The 20265-nt window shown below is 33.1% G+C and overlaps 1 protein-coding gene across 6 annotated transcripts in view; it reads left to right on the forward strand.

Annotated features, from left to right (window-relative positions):
• diaph2 (diaphanous-related formin 2) overlaps positions 1 to 20265 on the forward strand; it is a 763661-nt gene that overhangs the window by 194756 nt on the left and 548640 nt on the right. For all 6 annotated transcript variants that reach the window (XM_056472168.1, XM_056472167.1, XM_056472172.1 and 3 more), the window contains 3 exons: positions 2650 to 2758; positions 7969 to 8079; positions 12907 to 13019. In XM_056472168.1, the coding sequence (XP_056328143.1) occupies positions 2650 to 2758; positions 7969 to 8079; positions 12907 to 13019 (333 nt within the window). The remainder of the gene's footprint in view (positions 1 to 2649; positions 2759 to 7968; positions 8080 to 12906; positions 13020 to 20265) is intronic.

A 20265-nucleotide genomic window follows, 5' to 3' on the forward strand; every position in this document is an offset into this window, starting at 1 on the left:
AATAATAATAATAATAATCTGCCTATTTAATAATAATAATAATAATAATAATAATAATAATAATAATAATAATAATAATAATAATAATAATAATAATAATTTTATTATTATCAATAATAATAATATTATTATTATTATTATTATTATTATTATTATTATTATTATTATTATTATTAAAACAATAATAATACTAATCTGCCTATTTATTTATTTATTTATTTATTTATTTATTTATTTATTTATTTATTTATTTATTTGTTTGTTTGTTTGTCTATTTATTTGGAGTTCTTTTTTGAGCCAAGAAATTAAATAAATAAAAAAAATCTGCAAATGCATAAATCATGTATTTTTACCATGATTTACAAAAGCAACATACTAAAATGTGATAGATGTAAAAAATGTTGTCAGGCATATTTTGAGCAAGAATCACATGTTTGTTTTTGTTTTTTTAAGACTATTTAAAAATAGCATAAATTATAACAACATTTAAAAAATCTGTATGCTTTACCGCTAAATCCTACACTATAAACAAATAAATAAATTAATTAATTATATCAGTTATTCAATTGGTCAAACTTCTGGTAATTTTCTGGCAGGACAGAACTGGCAGAAAATTATATTAGCACAATGAAAAAAATTCAATGCAAAACTCTAAATACAGGTAAAACACCTGAAAAACTATATATATATATATATATATATATATATATATATATATACATATATATATATATATATATATATATATATATATATATATATATATATATATATATATATATATATATATATATAAACATAAGACAAAAAGCAAAACAATAGCAATTATAATGCAGAAAACTATCCTTTATATTAACAGAGTACACTGTGTCCTATTTTTATGATTTTGTTTGTCAGAAAGCTGTTTTTAATGATCAAAATATAATAACATTTATTTTGATCCTATATTCTTTTATTTATTTTAATGAGTGTCATTGTCATTTTTCTACTGTAGTTGCTTTTTCTTCTTCTTCTTCTTCTTCTTCTTCTTCTTCTTCTTCTTCTTACAACCCTCTATCCCTGGGTCTGCCTGATAAAAGGAACATTAGCCTTTCCTTGATGAAAGCAGGTCCAGTAACATGATGTCAAGCTATTAAGACACAATCTCTTTCCCGAACGGGCTATTTTTACTCATGCACTGGTTTTGTTGTGCAGTTAGAATTTTGTCTATGGTGCATTCTGTTATTCCTTTCCCTTCGCCCATGAGCTGCAATCCACCAGAGTCAGCAAAACAGAGTCTTATAAAGTCCTAATTTGTTTTTACACCAACAATTATTGCACTTCATTCCAAACACATCTTTTCGCTTATTACTGCTTTTGACGTATTGTTATATTCTTAAGGGTTCACTTTGGGAGAAGGGGCAGATATGATATTCATCTAATATTTTCAATTTAAAGCTATTTGACTTAAATATGTCCAGTAGTTAGCATCACAGCACATTACCAGTGATTGTTTCTGTCATAAAACGGCTGTAGAATATAACATACAGTAAAAGTCAGAATATTAGCATTTTTTCATGTTGCCCGAGGTATTGCACATGAGCACTCGAAGATCACGACACCAACCTCATTTATGGCCGTTCTACACATTATCATCATCTGGATAATGATCATCTGATCACACTGCTCTTCTGAAGTAATCCACAACATGGTCTTGATGGCGAATCTCCTCCAGAAATGACAACGACTCTTTGTTTACAAGTTTGTGGGCATTAGTTGCTGTCATGTGAAATGGATGTGACAGGACTGATTCTACTTCATGTTCGTTTCATACAGAATACAAAACAAAATGTAGTTGATTCATTTAAAAGTACAGATTTCAAGCTTTATGTGGATATATTTCTAATGTCTGTGAAGCAAGTATTTGCTGAGATTCCAGTGTGTTTGTTTAACACAAAAACTATTGTAAAGGCACACGTCTGGTCCGAGCTTCTCTGGAGAAATGTCAGTCTATGGCAGTCGTTGATTGGCTCCTGTGCTGGTAGGCGGGACTTCATTTGCCATACTGACTGGTACACTTTTCCCCATTCAAAACAATACGAGTGACATGTCTTGTGTATTCTATAGTCTTTGATACGAGTGATTTGTTCTGTAGATAATAAAAAAATGCTTAAGGGGCAAATAATATTGACCTTAAAATGGTTTTAAATGAATTAAAGCTGCTTTTATTCTTGCCAAAATAAAACAAATAAGACTTTCTCCAGAAGAAAAACAAATATATTAATACTGTGAAAAAATCCTTGCTCTGTTAAACATCATTTGGGAAATATTTGAAAAACGAAAATAAATCACAAGAGGGCTAATAATTTGGCTTTAACTGTATTTAGCTACTTCACTATTTTACTGTTAAAAACCGAAGCATCATGTTGGCCCTGTTTCTTATTACTATAGAACACTAGGCTTGCTTTGGTATTGGAAACCCACAGTGGACTATAATTTTTACATAAATGACTGCAACATTGTTCCTGGTCTCTTGCGTAAACGTCTGAGACTGCGATTACAAGCTTAGACCATCTCGGGTGAATTTTCCGAACCAATGTCATTGTCTTGTCTTGATAAAAAGCATGTTTACCTAAATGCATTGCTTTCTGTCATCTTGTTTTGCTTTAGTCTGGATAAGATCCTGGCAGCTATGACCATTGCAGCAGAGAGGAATAATAAGGAGAGGTTTGCTCCGATAGTGGAAGGGCTGGAGAACCACGAAGCCCAGCAGCTGCAGGTCAGTTTGCTGCCCTTTCCAAGTCTAACTAAACTTACACAGCTACATATACTCTTGCTCAGATGACTGAAAAAAGCAAGTAACCGCATCTACACTTATTTTACTATGTAGTGAATTGTGGGTGTGTTTTGAATAATATTTGTGGTGAATGCTGCATGCTAATGTGGATCAAGTGTGGTAAAATCTCTAAATACACAGACCTTCTAGAACCTCTAGAACGTCAGAAAAAAATCCATGAGACAAAATTCTTTTTGATTTTATTTTATTTTATTTTATTTTATTTATTTTTATTTTATTTTTCAAATTTAATTTTAATTTAATTTTATTTTATTTTATTTTATTTTAAAAATTAATACAAATTAATACAATTTTATTTTATTTTTTATTTTAGTTTATTTAATAAAATGCTTCATTAAAAAAAAATATATATATATATATATATATATATAATTTATTTATTTATTTATTTTTTTACTTTTTTACATTGAACTGAATGGGTTTTGTAGCACACCACTTTCTGCATTTGAGAGTGAAACCAGCATACTGAACACTGATGGGCACTGTGGTGCTTATTTTAGGCTAATTTTTTTTGGCCTTTTTTCTTTTTGGGCAAAACCAGATTCCATTTTAGACTGATAGATTTTGCCAGTTTAATGCATCCCTACTTTTTATACCCAAATGCTTTTATTTGGTTTTATCGATTGTTCATTGTTTTTTCCCATTGTTTAATTATTTGTTCTGTTTTTGTTATATGTTTAGTAATTTATTTATTTGTTTTGTCTGTAAGTTAGTTGTTGTGTCTGCTAAACTCCAGAACACATATCATCAGACGGATTTTAAAATTTTACACTCCCTCATATTTTATTTCACTTATTTCAAAAAATAATTATCAGAATTCTGCTTGCCCAGGGCTGCAGATATAGATCTACTCTATTTAGTGTCAGTCAGTGCGTCAGGCCTCTTCATGCGCAGTGCTCTTTTTGATGCTGAAGCCAGGTAGAAATTGGCACATCTGTCACTCAAAGTTCTTCAGCACCACGGCTCAGCTTGACATGTAAACAAGTACCCCATCCCTCTTCTCACTGTGTTCTCTGGTCGTCTGTCAGCCCTGCCACCTACACCACAAGATGGGAACTAGCTCCTGGCTATTCTAATGGAATAGGAGGTGTATTATTAAATCCTAATCAGCCCCAACCAGGTCACACAATAAACCCAGAGCTATGGAAACCAGCAACAACAAAAACTCTTTTTGAGAGGTTACTTTATCATTTTCACTTCTTACCTTTTCTCGGCATTCTCCAGTCTGGTCTCAGAGGAACTGAATCAAAAGGGCAAGAATGCAGCATCACACCTGTATTTATCATTCTCCGCTTCTCCACAACCTGCAGTGATCTGTGACCAACCACAATAAGCCACTCTCACACATTCATTAACCAAATCCCTAATCTGTATGTTTCTGTTGAGAGCACAAGGAAGACGATGATATGATACAGGGCGAGTGAATGGAGAAGGAAGCAATGAATCCCTTTGATTTTTTTTTTGCCTTGTTTTCCTCATTGGAAAAAAAAGGATTTTAATGAAAAGAACCGCCGCTAATTGTCAAGTAAATTAAAACACCTCTCCAATGCCAGCGGTTAAAAGAAATTAAACACTTTTAAAACCTGCGATGAGCTACAGAGCCTGACTTTTTAAACGTGATTAAATTGCGTTTTCGCCGTCACGGCATCTCAGTGACGCAAGCATGCAAACTTCAAATTGTCCCAGCAGTGCCGTTTCTTAATTACTCTGCTGGATTCCACCTCCGGCACTGTGCTGCAGAGGCTGATGATTGCACACTCGACCCATAGAGAAAATAAGCCCCGCAACCTGCACCAACACTCTATCTGCAACATCATCCCAGACAGGCTGGCGTGTTGACACTGCTGCTGATGAAATGCTTTTTGCCCTCTGGAGAACTCCAAGAATGATCTAGATTCACTCAGTGAGCCTCATCAATGATTTAAATCGAAATAATTGCTGAAATGGGAATATGAAGGGTGTTGGTGATGTGGAGGCATGATGTTGTTTAACAGGAACAACAACAAAGTGTTTCCACCCATCGGTTTATCTCTGTCATTCTATCATCTTATCTTCCTCATCTTTCCATCATCTATTTATCTATCATTCACCCATTGTTCTGCCTAACTATCCATCTGTCATCTGCCTACTGCATCCATTCATCCATTCATCAATCTGCCTATCGATCATTAAATCTAGAGAGTGTTTCCATCCATCCATCTGTCCATCTGTAATTCTGCCTACTGTATCCATCTATCCATCCATCCATCCATCCATCCATTTATCCATGACTGAGGGATGTGGTTCAAAAGAAACAGTTCCAAAAAAAAAACCCAATTGTAATCCATCTACCTAACCATCCATCTTTAATTCTGCCTACTGTATCCATTAATCTTCCATCCATCCATCTATCCATCCATCCATCCGTTCATCCATTCATTCATCCGAGATCGAGAAATGTGGTTAAGAAAAATGTATTAAAACCAATTATAGTTCATCCATCTCTCCATCCATTCATCTACTTATCAACCATTATATCATTCTATCTATATATTGTCTCCATCCATCCGCCTATCGACCATTATTTTATACTATCTACTGTATATATTGTCTCCATCCAACCATCCATCCATATATCCATCCATCCATCCATCCATCCGAGATTGAGAAATGTGGTTAAGAAAATCCATTAAAACCAATTATAGTCCACCCATCTCTCCATCCATTCATCTGCCTATCAACCATTATATCATTCTATCTATATATTGTCTCCATCCATCCGCCTATTGACCATTATATCATTCTATCTACTGTATATATTGTCTCCATCCAACCATCCATCCATATATCCATCCATCCATCCATCCCATCCGAGATTGAGAAATGTGGTAAGAAAATCCATTAAAACCAATTATAGTCCACCCATCTCTCCATCCATTCATCTGCCTATCAACCATTATATCATTCTATCTATATATTGTCTCCATCCATCCGCCTATTGACCATTATATCATTCTATCTACTGTATATATTGTCTCCATCCAACCATCCATCCATATATCCATCCATATATCCATCCATCCATCCATCCGAGATTGAGAAATGTGGTTAAGAAAATCCATTGAAACCAATTATAGTCCACCCATCTCTCCATCCATTCATCTGCCTATCAACCATTATATCATTCTATCTATATATTGTCTCCATCCATCCATCTGCCTATCGACCAATATATCATACTATCTACTGTATATATCGTCTCCATCCATCCATTCATCCATCCGAGATTGAGTAATGTGGTTAAGAAAATCCATTAAAACCAGTTATAGTCCACCCATCTCTCCATCCATTTATCTGCCTATCAACCATTATATCACTCTCTCTATATCACTCACTCTATCTCCATTTATCCATCCATCTATCTTTCATTTTGGCAATCAGTCCATCCCTCTGTCCGTCCAATCGCCCGTCCATCCGCCCATCCATTCATCCTTTCATCCATCCACCCACCCATCCATCCATTCATTCATCCATCCATCCATCTAAAGATGTGGTTCAAAAGAATGCGGTTCAAATCCATCCATCCATCCATCCGTCTGTCAAAAGATGTGGTTCAAAAGCAAAAAAAAAACCCATTACAACCAATTAAAATCAATCCATCCATTCATCTATCAACCATAATATCATTCTATATATATATATATATATATATATATATATATATATATATATATATATATATATATATATATATATATATATATTGTCCCCATCCACCCATCCATCAATCCATCCATCCATCCATCTATCTTTCATTTTGGCAATCTGTCCATCCGTCCATCTGTCCATTCGTCCGTCCTACCGCCCATCCATCCATCCATCCATCCTTCCATTCTTCCATCCTTCCATCCATCCATCCAGCCATCCATCCATCCATTCACCTATTGACCATTATATCATTCTATGATCTTCATCCATCCATCCATCCATCCATCCATCTGTCTTTCATTTTGGACATCCATCCATCCATCCATCCAATGAAAGGATGTGGGTCAAAAGTAAAAAAAAGTGTATTAACCATTTTATTAAAATGGATTCAAAACCATAAATTTATACATGTTTATACATTTCAGTGGAAAACATAATGAAAAAAAAGAACAATAAAAACCAAAACAAAACTAATGTTCAGTAAGTTCTGCATTTTTTTCTCTGTCCCTTGGCCTCAGACTCAGAATTAGAACTAAAAAACCCAAATAAACAACTTTCCCCCCTCCTCTGGATGAATTCAACCTAAATTGCTTTCCAGTGTTTCATGGATTAATGGATTAAACCCATGTATCTCCTCCAGATGGCCATCATTTCCTAAATTTCATGTCAAGTAATGTCTTCCCCATGGCTCAAGCATGGTTTCTGTTTATTATGGCTGCTCTTTAGAGGCAAAACAAGCAAGAGAAGAGCTTTCTCTTGATTAATAAAATCATGCAGGAGAATAAAACACACAGGCCAAACAGCAAAACTACCCCAAAAGCCCAGGTCGAGGCTGTGAAGGTATAGGAGTTTTCTTCACATGTCCATCAAGAGTGATCTTTCCACTCGGCATCGATCAAGCAAGCGAAGAGCATTCCTTCTCATCCTGGCCGGCTCCCTGGAGCCACCTTATAGCCTGTTAAGAACCATCAGCACTCCTCCCTGCCCACTGCCCCGTTCCGATAAATCAATTAAAAATACACATCTGTTCAGCCTGGCCTGCTCCCTTCCTCCATCCCTCCTTCCCCTGGACAGCTTTTCTAATCCACTCGCATCTTTTCCCTTCATTTTTACCCAGTTTTTCTCTTCCAGTTCCTCATCGTGCCAACTGCCTCGTTCCATCCTCATGAATTCATTTCATTTTATTTAATGTGATGTATTGATTTTTTTTTTGCTTTAAGATGAGAGATGAGAGCACTATGAATAAGAGGCTGTTGCAGGGCACTACATTTTAATCTTTTATTGCCAAAGGGATGATTCTGAAGATTTGCTTGCATTAAATGATGATGATGATTGTGTGTGTGTGTGTGTGTGTGTGTGCTTGTGCGTGTGTGTGTGTGTGTGTGTGTGTGTGTGTGTGTGTGTGTGTGTGTGCTGTGTGTGTGTGTGTGTGTGTGTGAAAACAGGTGGCCTGTATGCAGCTGATCAATGCCCTCGTTACCTCCCCGGATGATTTAGACTTCAGGATACACTTACGAAATGAGTTTCTGCGCTGCGGCCTCAAAAAGATCCTACCAGTAAGTAAATCTTTTGCTTTATCTTGCTTTATTTATTTGATTTAATAATATTATAATGTTTACTTCATTATATAATATTAATATGAATTCATTGTAAATTATTTTTGTTACTTTTTAATAAATGCAGTAGTTTTTATTTCATTATTTGTTTCATTTAGTTTGCACTGCACTCCTGAATTCGTTCGTTTAAACTTGGTGCGTCATTTAACACTGGCTAATTAGTGATGACTTCAACAAAATTATTGATTTAAAAAGAGGGCGGAGAGATTGAATGGATCACATGATCCACCAGCTCCAATGATCTATTTATATTTTATGTAGATCTAGGTATTTTGTTTCTTTTTGCCCTTTTCTGTAAATATTGACAAATGTTCCGATTATATTGTGAAATTTCTGATACTTCGATTCTCAAATATGTAACAGAACAGAATAGATTAGTTTAATAATGATCGTATTATTTATATGATGTGTAATGGATGCTGGCATTGTTGCTAGAAGGGATACAGTTGCGATCAGAAGTTATCGAGAAATATTTATATTATTTAATAAATTACACATTAATAATATTTTATTAGCTAGATGGAATACAGCTGAGGATACTCAGGTCAATATAGCATAATTTTTGTGACACTGTACAACACATAATATTTTAAAATTAGTGTACGGGATGAGTTTAGGGTTGAAGTAGGGGTAGACACTTAAATGATAAAATACAATTAATGCGTAATTTATAAATAATATACTTCTCATTAACTTCGCACAGCTGTATGTCTTCTAGCAACAGCCGCAGAAGAGATCTGAGCTGCTTGATTTACGTCATGTTTATTCATAATTGTCTTCCAAAATACATGAAGGTAAGGAAATAGTATTAACAAAAACAGTGTGTATCTTACGTGAACAAAGCACATCGTCCAGATTTATTGAAAAATAATAATCATTGTCATCTCCATAAACATCCAGGTGTATTTTACAAGCCTTAAATGGTATGTTTTGCTTGTGGTTATGAGTTTTTGAATATCTGAAACCTAAAATAAATGTTATTTGTTTGAAAGTACAGATATATTGTGATTTATGACAAGTTCTGCGCACCTCTTTCTGTGCACTGTCAGATTAGAAGTTGATTTAGCAGTTGATGACGTGCGCTCTGAACGTTCCAATCACACCGGTGTGATCGTACGTGTAAAAGGGTTAATTGCAGGAAGTTATTGTAGGAAGGCTTTGAAGGTTTCCTGATGGATGAAAAATAAAATGTCAAAACGAATATCGGTATAAGCGTGGATCACTACTTCCTGTATTATTCATTTTGGACACTTTTTATTGGACACAATTCCCATTTTTTTAACCACATGATGTAATGACATGTTTTTGTATTTTCTTTTGTAAGGAAGGTAAATTATAATTTATAAATGACAGCTACATTCTTTTTTTTCCTGTTTGTCTGTTTTTTCAAGTTTTTAAATAAATTGAAAAACTTATTTTATCTGTAGTTTATCTTCAAATGAAAGATACTGTTTTAATGAAAGAGTTTGGTGTTAAAACTGACTAGTGAAAGCTGACAAAACAAAACAAAGACCAAAAAAATGGCCTCACAAAACATCAGAAACTTTTGAACAAATGAACAGAGCTATTAAAAACTACTGAAATGTGCCCCGGTTTGGTGTCGTCCTCCCTAATGGCACAGCTTTGTTTCATAAAGGCCATTCGCCTTACACATCATTATCAATCAGCAGCCAGATCTGTGCTCCTCGCTGCCACAAAGCCCACAACCAGGCCAGCACATCACTCACCATCTCATTTATGTGGGCATTTCCTCACTTTTAATAAGTCATTTTGACTGCTCCCTATATTATTGCTGCAATTATTATAATTATCTCAATCTACCCCCGCATATGATGAGCTTATCGTAATTTATGAATAATGTATTTGAAAGTTTAATAGGACAATTAAATATGACATTGTTCTCTAATTGTGAATAATGAGTTTCCAGGTTTTAGTATCCTCCAAATGGCAAGTGCAAAAGGGAAAGAAACAAAGTGAAAGACAAATGAGACGTGCTGAATTCTTAAGGAAAGATGGGAAATAGTGTCTGATTAAATGAAAATACACATTTCTGGAGATGGATGTGTGTGTGTGTGTTCAAGGAAGCGAAAGAGACTCGGTCCTGCCTCCTACTGTGCTTTTTCCTCTCTGGTTGGCTGTTCCTTTAAGACAGATGGCATGCCTGAAGTATAGTCCACTGATTGATAACTACAGAAATTGGGTTACATTTGGCTTTTCACCGTCCATAAACTACACCAGCAGTGATTCATAGAAGAGCTGTAAAGCGGACCTTTTTTATCCTCTCTTTCTTTATCTCTTGCTCTTCTTTATAACTGTCACATATGAGGCAGGTTTACATAGCAAGACAGTCTGTTTTTTTCATAGAAAAAAAGATTGACTTTCAGCTCAATGCAACTGTAATCAGGCTTAGGGTTTTAAGTGACACCTGAGCTTTAAATCACTTGATGAGCGCAATTTTTTTAGAGATGTTGTTGTTATTATGGGCATATGCTGGTATTATTGTGGCTCTACCATTGGAGAGAGTGGAGCAGCCAACTGAAATCATCCATACCATAATACCCAGTCACATTATAGTCTTATTAATGTCAGGTATTTTTCACCTTAGGGCTTCAGTTTTTTTACTCTTTAAAAAGGAAATTTGGGCAAGACTTAAAATTATTTTTCCATTTACAGTTGCTGTTTTGAGAATTTTAAAATCTGTGAATGAAATGTGTACAGGGAGGACCTGAAGGTAACAATTTGCATAGCCTGCCAATGGCTTTTGACTTGAACATTTACCAGCCTAATTTGTGAACCAGCAATGAATTAATTGATTTATAAATTGATTGATTATTTGATATTTTATAGTTCAACAGACTGCATGCATAAATAAATATATATATATATTAAAAGGGCTAGTGCATTTTTGCATTAATGTTTTGTTTAAAGATGATGATGATGATTTTTTTTTTGTAAACAGCAGATTTGTAAGCCATCCATATTACCAACTTGGGTTGATGTTTGGCACGATGTTTAGTATTTTTGAATTCTCATAGCACAACAGAATTAGACGTGGAGTTTGTTAAACATAATTTACTAAAATACTAAAAATAATGTTATAACAAGCTTGCAAAAAAAATAAATAAAAAATAAATAAATAAATAAATATCACATCATAGTGTTGCTTCACTCTCAAACTAGCTGGACACTTAATAACCATATTTTTAGATTTTGTTGTAATGTATTATACAGTAGTTAACACATTATTAGTTCTCCAATGAAATGTTAATTATTTTTCTATTATTACAATTTTAATTAACACATTTTTAAATAGGGATGTCCCCATCAGGTTCATCAGAGTCATTTGATTTTGAGTATCTACCAATACCGAAACTCGATCTGATACTTCTATAATACATAAAAAATAAATAAAGAAGAGTGAAGAAACAGATCCAGAATGTTCCTTTTTTTATTTAATTCACCTTATTTGAAATTTCAACAACTCTGTTGACAAACAGAGCACTTCTGTTGAACTATAAATATGTATATATATATATATATATATATATATATATATATATATATATATATATATATATATATATATATATATATATATATATATATATATATATTTGACCACATTTTTAAACATAATAGTTTTAGTAACTCATTTCTAATTACTAATTTATTTAATATTTTGCCATGATGACAGTAAATAATATTTTACTAGATATTTTTCAAGACACTTCTATACAGCTTAAAGTGACATTTAAAGGCTTAACGAGGTTAGTTAGGTTAACTAGGCAGGTTAGGGTAATTAGGCAAGTTATTGAATAATGATGGTTTGTTCTGTAGTATATATATATATATATATATATATATATATATATATATATATATATATATATACATATATATTCGAGTCCTGATCGGGAGGTAACATCCGATTCCAATCAAGTCTGAAACTGCATGATCGGGCCTGATTTCTGATTATGTGATCGGATCTGGACATCCCTATTCTTAAACAATTTTTTAAATAACTCTTGAATAAATTAATATTTTATTATTTTTTTAAATAACATAATAAAATTGTTGTGTTGTTGCTGCCATGATGACAGTACATAATATTTTACAAGTTATTTGGCAAGATACCAGTATTCAGCTGGATGTGCATTTAAATGCTTAACTAATTAGGCAAGTCATTGGACAGACAGTGGTCTTTGGCTTGTCCAAATTCTTAAGGGGGCTAATAATATTAACCTTTTTACACCAATTTTACAAGTTTTTTTTCCCCAGCCAAACAAAAAGAGACAACTTTCTTGAGGGAAAAAAAATAATAAAAATAAATAAATAAATATATATATATATATATATATATATATATATATATATATATATATATATATATATATATATATATATATATATATATATATATAATTATAATTAAAATTAAAATTAAAAACATTTTGTGAATTTTTTGAAAATTGATTGAAATTTCACAGCAAGGCTAATAATTTTTAGAAGCCAAATTTTTTTCTCTCATTTTCAGCAAGTGTTAGGTGCAGCTGAAAGTGAACTGGTCCTTCTTTAGAAGTACTGTACACAAGCACGGCTATAACGCTTGCTAAATTGTTTTAGAGGCCTTTAAGCTGGCCATGTAAAATGCAATACATTCTAGCTGACTTTTTTCCTCCCCTCCAACTTCCTGCTATTTTACCCATCTGATATGATGAGGCGTTCATCAGTCACTCATTCTTCTTATATCACCCTCTGTAATGACAGGAGCTGAAGGAGACGGAGGAGCTCGACATTCAGCTGAAGGTGTTTAATGAAAATAAGGAGGAAGACTCCATCGAGCTGTCTCACCGACTAGATGACATCCGTGCAGAGATGGAATATCCTTTTCTTAAAAAAGAAAAAAAAACAGCCTTGTCCGTGCGTTGAGCCGCAAGGGCGCCCAGTGCGGCTCTCGGGTCTAAAGCCAAGACCCACAGTTCATTCGGTAGGGATTTGAGATTTTTTTTTTTTCAATTCCAGTCCAGCCTCTGGCAACTGTGGTGGTAAACAAACCTCTTCACATCAACACATGCACACAGCGCACACATATCCCAGCATCCTCCGCTGGCCCTGAGCTCATTATACTGACATTCCAGAGACACAGAGAGCAACCTCTACACTCACCTCTCCTCTGTTTCATTCCCCCTCAAATCTGCGCATAGACTATGGAAATCCGTTCACACTTATTTTCTCTCTGGTTCTACATCTGCATCTGACCCTTCAGGCCACACTTGCGTACGTGGCAGCCATATGCAGTAGCTTCTGGATTTGTGTCCAAATCCTTGCCAGTACACCCTTTATCCACCTTTTTTTTGCACCCCGTGATGCTTTACATGAATTGTGGGGTTATATATTATAGAGTTATTATTTTAACCCTTTTATAGCCCACTCATTGAAATAATCCTTGGAAAAATTCTCCACTGTATAACAAAAAGAATTTAAACATCTGGTAAATGTATATAAAAAACTGAAGCTGGAGTTGCCAGAATGTTATCGTTTAAAATACAGTAAAAACTGTAAAATAAATGTAAATTTACAGTCGATTTTACAGTGTTAGTACACCAATGTTTTGAAGTACTAACATCTACACATTGTACCTTTTTGTTATGCGTACAAAAACACAACTAAACACAACTAAAGTAGATGGCGATGGAATATATATGATAATATGATGAACCAATGCTTATCACAAACAGCTTATCGGCAAGCAGAGAAAGATACTAATATAGAGAATGCACTCATTGTCATTAATACAACTGTTAAACATCATCATGGTAACACACATGACACTAGAGCAATTCAGTAAACATTATGTAGAAAAATGAAATGTAACATAAAACTGTCACGGTAGTGCAGTGGGTAGCATGATCGCCCCACAGAATGAAGGTCGTTGGTTTGGGCCCCGACTGGGTCAGTTGACATTTCTATGTGGAGTTTGCATGTTCTTGTCGTGTTCGTGTGGGTTTCCCCCACAGGTCCAAAGACATAAGGTATAGATGAATTGAATAAGCTAAATTGGCCGTTGTGTATGAGTGTGAATGCAAGAGTGTATGGGTGTTTCCCAGTGTTGGGTTGCAGCTGGAAGGGCATCCGCTGCGTAAAACATATGCTGGGTAAGTTGGTGGTTCATTTTGCTGTGGTGACCCCTGATTAATAAAGGGACTAAGCTGAAAAAGATAATGAATGAATGAATAAAACTCTAATGTAAATCATTGATAAGGAAAACAACAACAACACCATCAGCAAATAAACTAATTAAAGTGTCATTCAGGGAATTCTGGCAAAGTCAATTAAAGGTTATTCACCCAAGGAATAATATCAAGGAAACCTATAGCATTTAAACAAGACTGTAGACTAGCATTTAAACAAAAAATACAGCTAAAATCTTTACTGTTACTGTGGGTTATTTCAAGACTTTTGAACTTTTATGAATTAAAAAAATATTGTAGTAAATGTCAACAAAGTTAACATGGTTCTTCAAGCAAAAAAAAGTTACAATAAGGAAGCATGAATGAGTTCATGCACTGAATATGAAAAGGCAACTTAAAATAATTGACAAACTAATTTAATCAAGACTGCGAAAAGCCCCAAACACTTGCAAAATAGGCTCATTCTGAAAACGTAGCCCTACGTATACATTTCGTATACATATACATTTCTGGTGATCACAAAATATTTAGCCAGGAGTAAGTATGGCTGCATTTTGTCTGTAAAACGATCACTATGGGGCGGTATGACGCCATTCTGCTGTTCACTTTCACTTTCTTCCGCCACTCCCCAATCCTCTTCACTTTCGTCTTTGCTTTTCATGTCTTACGACACCCCTCTGCCATCAAACATTAACCCTCCACCCCCCCAATCCCCCGCTCTCGACTTTCGCGCACGACACCTCTACATCAGGTAACATGCCTGGATCTGTTATCCCGATCTGTTCCAGGACCTCGCAATTTACAAATTAGGCACTGCTTATAGGTGAATTGAATAAACTAAATTTTGTGTGTGTGTGAATGAGAGTGTGTATGGGTGTTTGCCAGTACTTGGCTGCGGCTGGAAGGGCATCTGCTGCATAAAAACATATGCCTGAATAGTTGGTGGTTTGTTCCACGGTTGCGACCCCTGAAAAAGAAGAGACTAAGCCGAAGGAAAATGAATGAATAACAATGAAAGCCAAACGCCAAATGTGATTATCACTGAGTTCATTATGTATATTGATTAATAGGGTATTTTAGCTTTCAGTAACCCAGTCCAAGCAATTCTGGTGAACTGTTGTGCCGTTACAAAATTGAAGCGTTTAAGGTCTGTTTTCTTTCAAATTCAATGATCTTCACTGCCTCATTGAGATATAATATAAAGTGGGTCTCAGAATATACAAGAAGAACTGAATTACATTTCATAGTTCCACGCCATGTCTTTAAAATATGAACATTTATTTTACCAGAGTATTTTCAATGAAGTTTCTGCGCTAGCCTGCTACTCCCGACGCTTGCGTTTAAACAGATTTCATCTAATTTTACACTCGAACAACTAAAGGAATGCTTGAGTCTATTTACTGATCATATTGTAATTACATTACAACATTGATGCTGTGAAAGGAACCTTATGAAATTGAAAATAGTTACATTAATAATCACAAAAGAGCAAACGATTTATTTTGTGGTTGTTTTAGTGCTGATTTTGTTGATGATTTTTATCGTTCATGCTCTTTCCATAAGCTCTCCGAGGGAAAGCTTTGTTGAAATGATGGAGAAGCCAGAGTTTTAGTTCAGGCTGTCTGGACTAATGATTTTCGTGAGCGGCCAACTGTGTAAGAGACACAACATTTGTCTCAAAGGACAATTTGGCATTGATCTGTAAGTGCCTTGTGTAATATGCGTGTCTAAGCAACGGTCTCTGTCTTTCTCAGTCTTTTTCCCCCTCTGCAATTTCTAAACGCCAAGCGTTTCCAATCCCTTTCTTCTCTCAGGCTGATTTGTGAATGTTTACCTATTGATATTATATGTACCCGCATTTAGGGCTTAAAACTAGCACTCTTCCATTCCTGCCAATAACTGGCGACTTCAGAATATGTATATATTAAAAACAAACAAGCGAGCAAACAAACAACAATAGGTGGAACAAATTGTAACTTAAAATGATAAAAGAATAGAATGAACAAATAATGCAATAAATAACACTAATTCTGTTGTTCTAAAGAATTTCAAAGTAATTTATATAATATAATATAATATAATATAATAATGTATGTTATACAGTGATATATAATATAATATAATATAATATAATATAATATAATATAATATAATATAATATAATATAATATAATATAATATAATAATATAATATAATATAATATAATATAATATAATATAATATAATAAATTTAAATTAATAATGTATGTTATACAGTGATATATAATATAATATAATATAATATAATATAATATAATAATGTATGTTATACAGTGATATATAATATAATATAATATAATATAATATAATATAATATAATATAATATAATATAATATAATATAATATAATATAATAAAAAATAACAATATTATTATTATTTCTTACTAGTATGCAGTCATAAGCATAATAATATAATATAATGAATTTGATTAATATTCACAATTGTTTATATTGATAATAATAATAATAATTATTATTTATTTATTTATTTATTTATTTATTTATTTATTTTTTATTTTTATTTTTATTTTATTTTTATTTTTATTTTTATTTTTATTTTTATTTTTATTTATTTATAATAATAATACTATTATTAATAATAGATTAAAAATACATTATAACTATTAATAATACATTGTTGTTATCATTATAATAGTAATTATAAACAATTGTTATTTAAATTTCAATTTTATATTATAGTATATTATAATTACGAGTACATAATAATAATAATAATAATAATAATAATAATAATAATAATAATAATAATAATAATAATGTATAATAGAACAATAATAATAACAACAACAACAATAATAATAATAATAATAATAATAATAATAATAATAATAATAATAATAATAATAATAATAATAATAATAATAATAATAATAATAATAATGCAATAATACATTAGAATTATTAATAATGCATTATAGTTGTTGTTGTTTATTATTATTATTATTAGTAGTAGAAGTAGTAGTAGTAGTAGTAGTAATAGTAATAGTAGTGGTATTAGTGGTTGTAGTTTTGACATTGCCTCTCTGGTCCGGTTCAGTTCTGGCCATTGTAGTGACTTGAAGAAGGTGTTGAATATTAATTGAAAGTTGGCCAGCGTGATTGATTGACCCTCCCTCTCTGTTTTTTTGTATTGCTCAGCTTCATGCTGATACAGCTCATGTTTATGCATCATCTTTCCCACCAGTATATTACTGCAAACATGCCCAAAATACAAATATGCACAGACGCTGTGTCTGCGTGCACACTCGCAGCCCTGCTCACTACAGAGAACAGCTTTCCCCTTGCATTTTGGTGGTTTTGAAGTGTGGGGAAAATAATTCAGTTAAGCAGATCACCTGTGTTATCAGCAATAATGCTGCGAAGATGCTTGTTTTCTCATATTGAGTTGACAGAACATGGCATGCACTCATAACCCTATGAAAAACTGAAATGATATGAGTTAATTAGAAAATGTTCAGCAGTGGTGGGGCAGACTGGTTTGCTGCAAGGGCAGTTTTGAAATACTGGAAGTCACATATTTGCTTTGTTCATTATTCTGTACATATATATTACATATTATATGCTTTGTTTGTTTGTTGGGCATCTCTGGTTTAGTTATTATTATTTTAAATAGTAAGTAATTATTTAACTTGGGGTATTAAATGGTAGTGCTGCATGATATAAAAATGTGTGAAATGCGATGTTGATGAGTATTGCGATACTTATATTTCTTATGATATGTCACGGTTTCCCTAGAAAATATGGAAAACAAATCTATTATTTATTTAATGAAATTAAAATACACAGTTAAAATATATTTTTCACATCTAATTAATTCTAATTCAGACTAAATCAAACTAGATCAAACTAGATCAAGACTAGATCAAAACTCTATGATTGTGTGAAGACCTCAGCAGATATTCTGACTCTGATTGGCTGTTGTTATTTTTCTGTCTTGTTTTGACTCCATTACTGCTTATTTTCTGCTCTGGCTTCATCTTTGGTCTGCTACAGCCAATAGCAGAACAGCAAATATTGTGGAGGTGGGGATAAAGAAACTTAAGCTCCACCTGACTGGTCAAATTTAGATAAAAAAAGCAATGCATACAATACATGCAATTGTAAATAGTTACATTTACAATAATTAAATGTACACTAATGATAATTTTGCAATATATTGGGTAGCCCTATTAAATGGAGATACTTCAACATAAATATTGAGGCGCTACAGCTTTTTGATTTCTCTCTCAGTGGAAAGAAATAAATGAATGTGGTGGCTCAAGAAATTTTGCTTCAGCCAGTGCACATCCCTGCAGTCAAGAGTTTTAATATTTCAACAGACATTGTCAAAACAGTACACACTGTATAACGACTCAGTCTTTCACAAAAGCTCTGCTCATTGTGGCACAACACAAATATGCATTATTTAAGCCATTAAAAATAATAACAATTTAATATATAGAATATTTGTGTTAATTAATTAAATGTTTCATTTATATATTATGCTCAGCATAAATGAGTACGCCCTGTTTTGAAAATGAATAATACTTTTTGTCAATTTCTCAGTGAATTTTAATATTTTTGGCAAGTTTAAGCAAAATAAAAATAATAATAAAAATATGAAATAATAAACAATTTATTAAATCGTTATATCTTTTAAAATTAAAAGTGTGGTCACCTAACATCTTTATGGGTAGAAACATGTTATCTAAATTTAAATGTGTTAAAATAATACTAATAATACATAAAAAAAAACCAACTACAATATTTAACAATTTTAATTGTTATTTTTATTTATTAACAAAATTAACAACTTTTTTTTCCTGTTTAATAATATTTTACCCCAACATATTAAAGATGCAGTAGTTGATTGTCTTCAGAAACATTTTTTTGTTGTGCTGGTTGAAAGTCTCTTCACATTTCAATAGTAATGATTAAAGTAAATGATCTAAATGTATTTATACGTATTTTTATATTCTGGGTGAGGCATAAGTCTATATAAGTGGCCCAAACTGTCTGTGAACAAATGTAAATTTGTACAACAGCGCACCGGTTCACGCAGATCTCCCGATCCGCGTTCACACGTGTATGCACGTTCATGTGCAGACGAGACAATCACAGCGGTAAAAACAAACGCTATCAAAACGTTTTCAAATCCTGAATCAATATTAGAGTGACTTTTGCACGCTAGAGGAAGGACGACACCATGGCTGAATTATTTCTTCATGACTTTAGACGTTTTCAAACTATTATAGTCATGCAAAGCTTGTTTGTAGATTTTGTTGTTACGAATGGGTTATATGCACAGAAGTACTGTTCAGCCACTGAAATCTTCTGGCGAAAGATTGATGTGACTATTTTCAGTTTCATAAGGGACCTTTTACAGCATCGATAATGTAGATTTATATTTAGTTTAACAACAAACGTAGGTCAATAGCGCTATTCTACCTAGCCTGCTTTACTGAGATGAAGTTGGTTATATTCACATCGGTTCATTTTTAAACATAGACAGCCTGTGACGCGCTCCCTATATTGTTTACCATGCTACTCTTAATATTCGGTCTGAAATAGCATGCAAGTATGGCTTAGTAATAAGTGTAATTCCTGCACGCCGCCGGGCATCAACTAAGCATACAGCAGTAGCTTTAGGACAACGCGCATGAGACAGTGAGACCATAATGACAGTGGCTTGCTACATAGAGAGACCATTATAAGTTTTGCTTGCTACATAACTGAAAACGTGCTAGATATAATACAGTTTTTCATCGGGAATTGTAGTATTATAAAGTACTGAAAAGTTTTCTAACTGGTGAAGGGACTGTGGGTAGGGTAGGGACTGTGTTTCAAAGATACTATGCCAACCCTTTAGCATTTTGGCAGATCACCTACTGCAC

This window comes from Danio aesculapii, chromosome 14, assembly GCF_903798145.1.
Source record: "Danio aesculapii chromosome 14, fDanAes4.1, whole genome shotgun sequence".
NCBI lineage: Eukaryota > Metazoa > Chordata > Actinopteri > Cypriniformes > Danionidae > Danio > Danio aesculapii.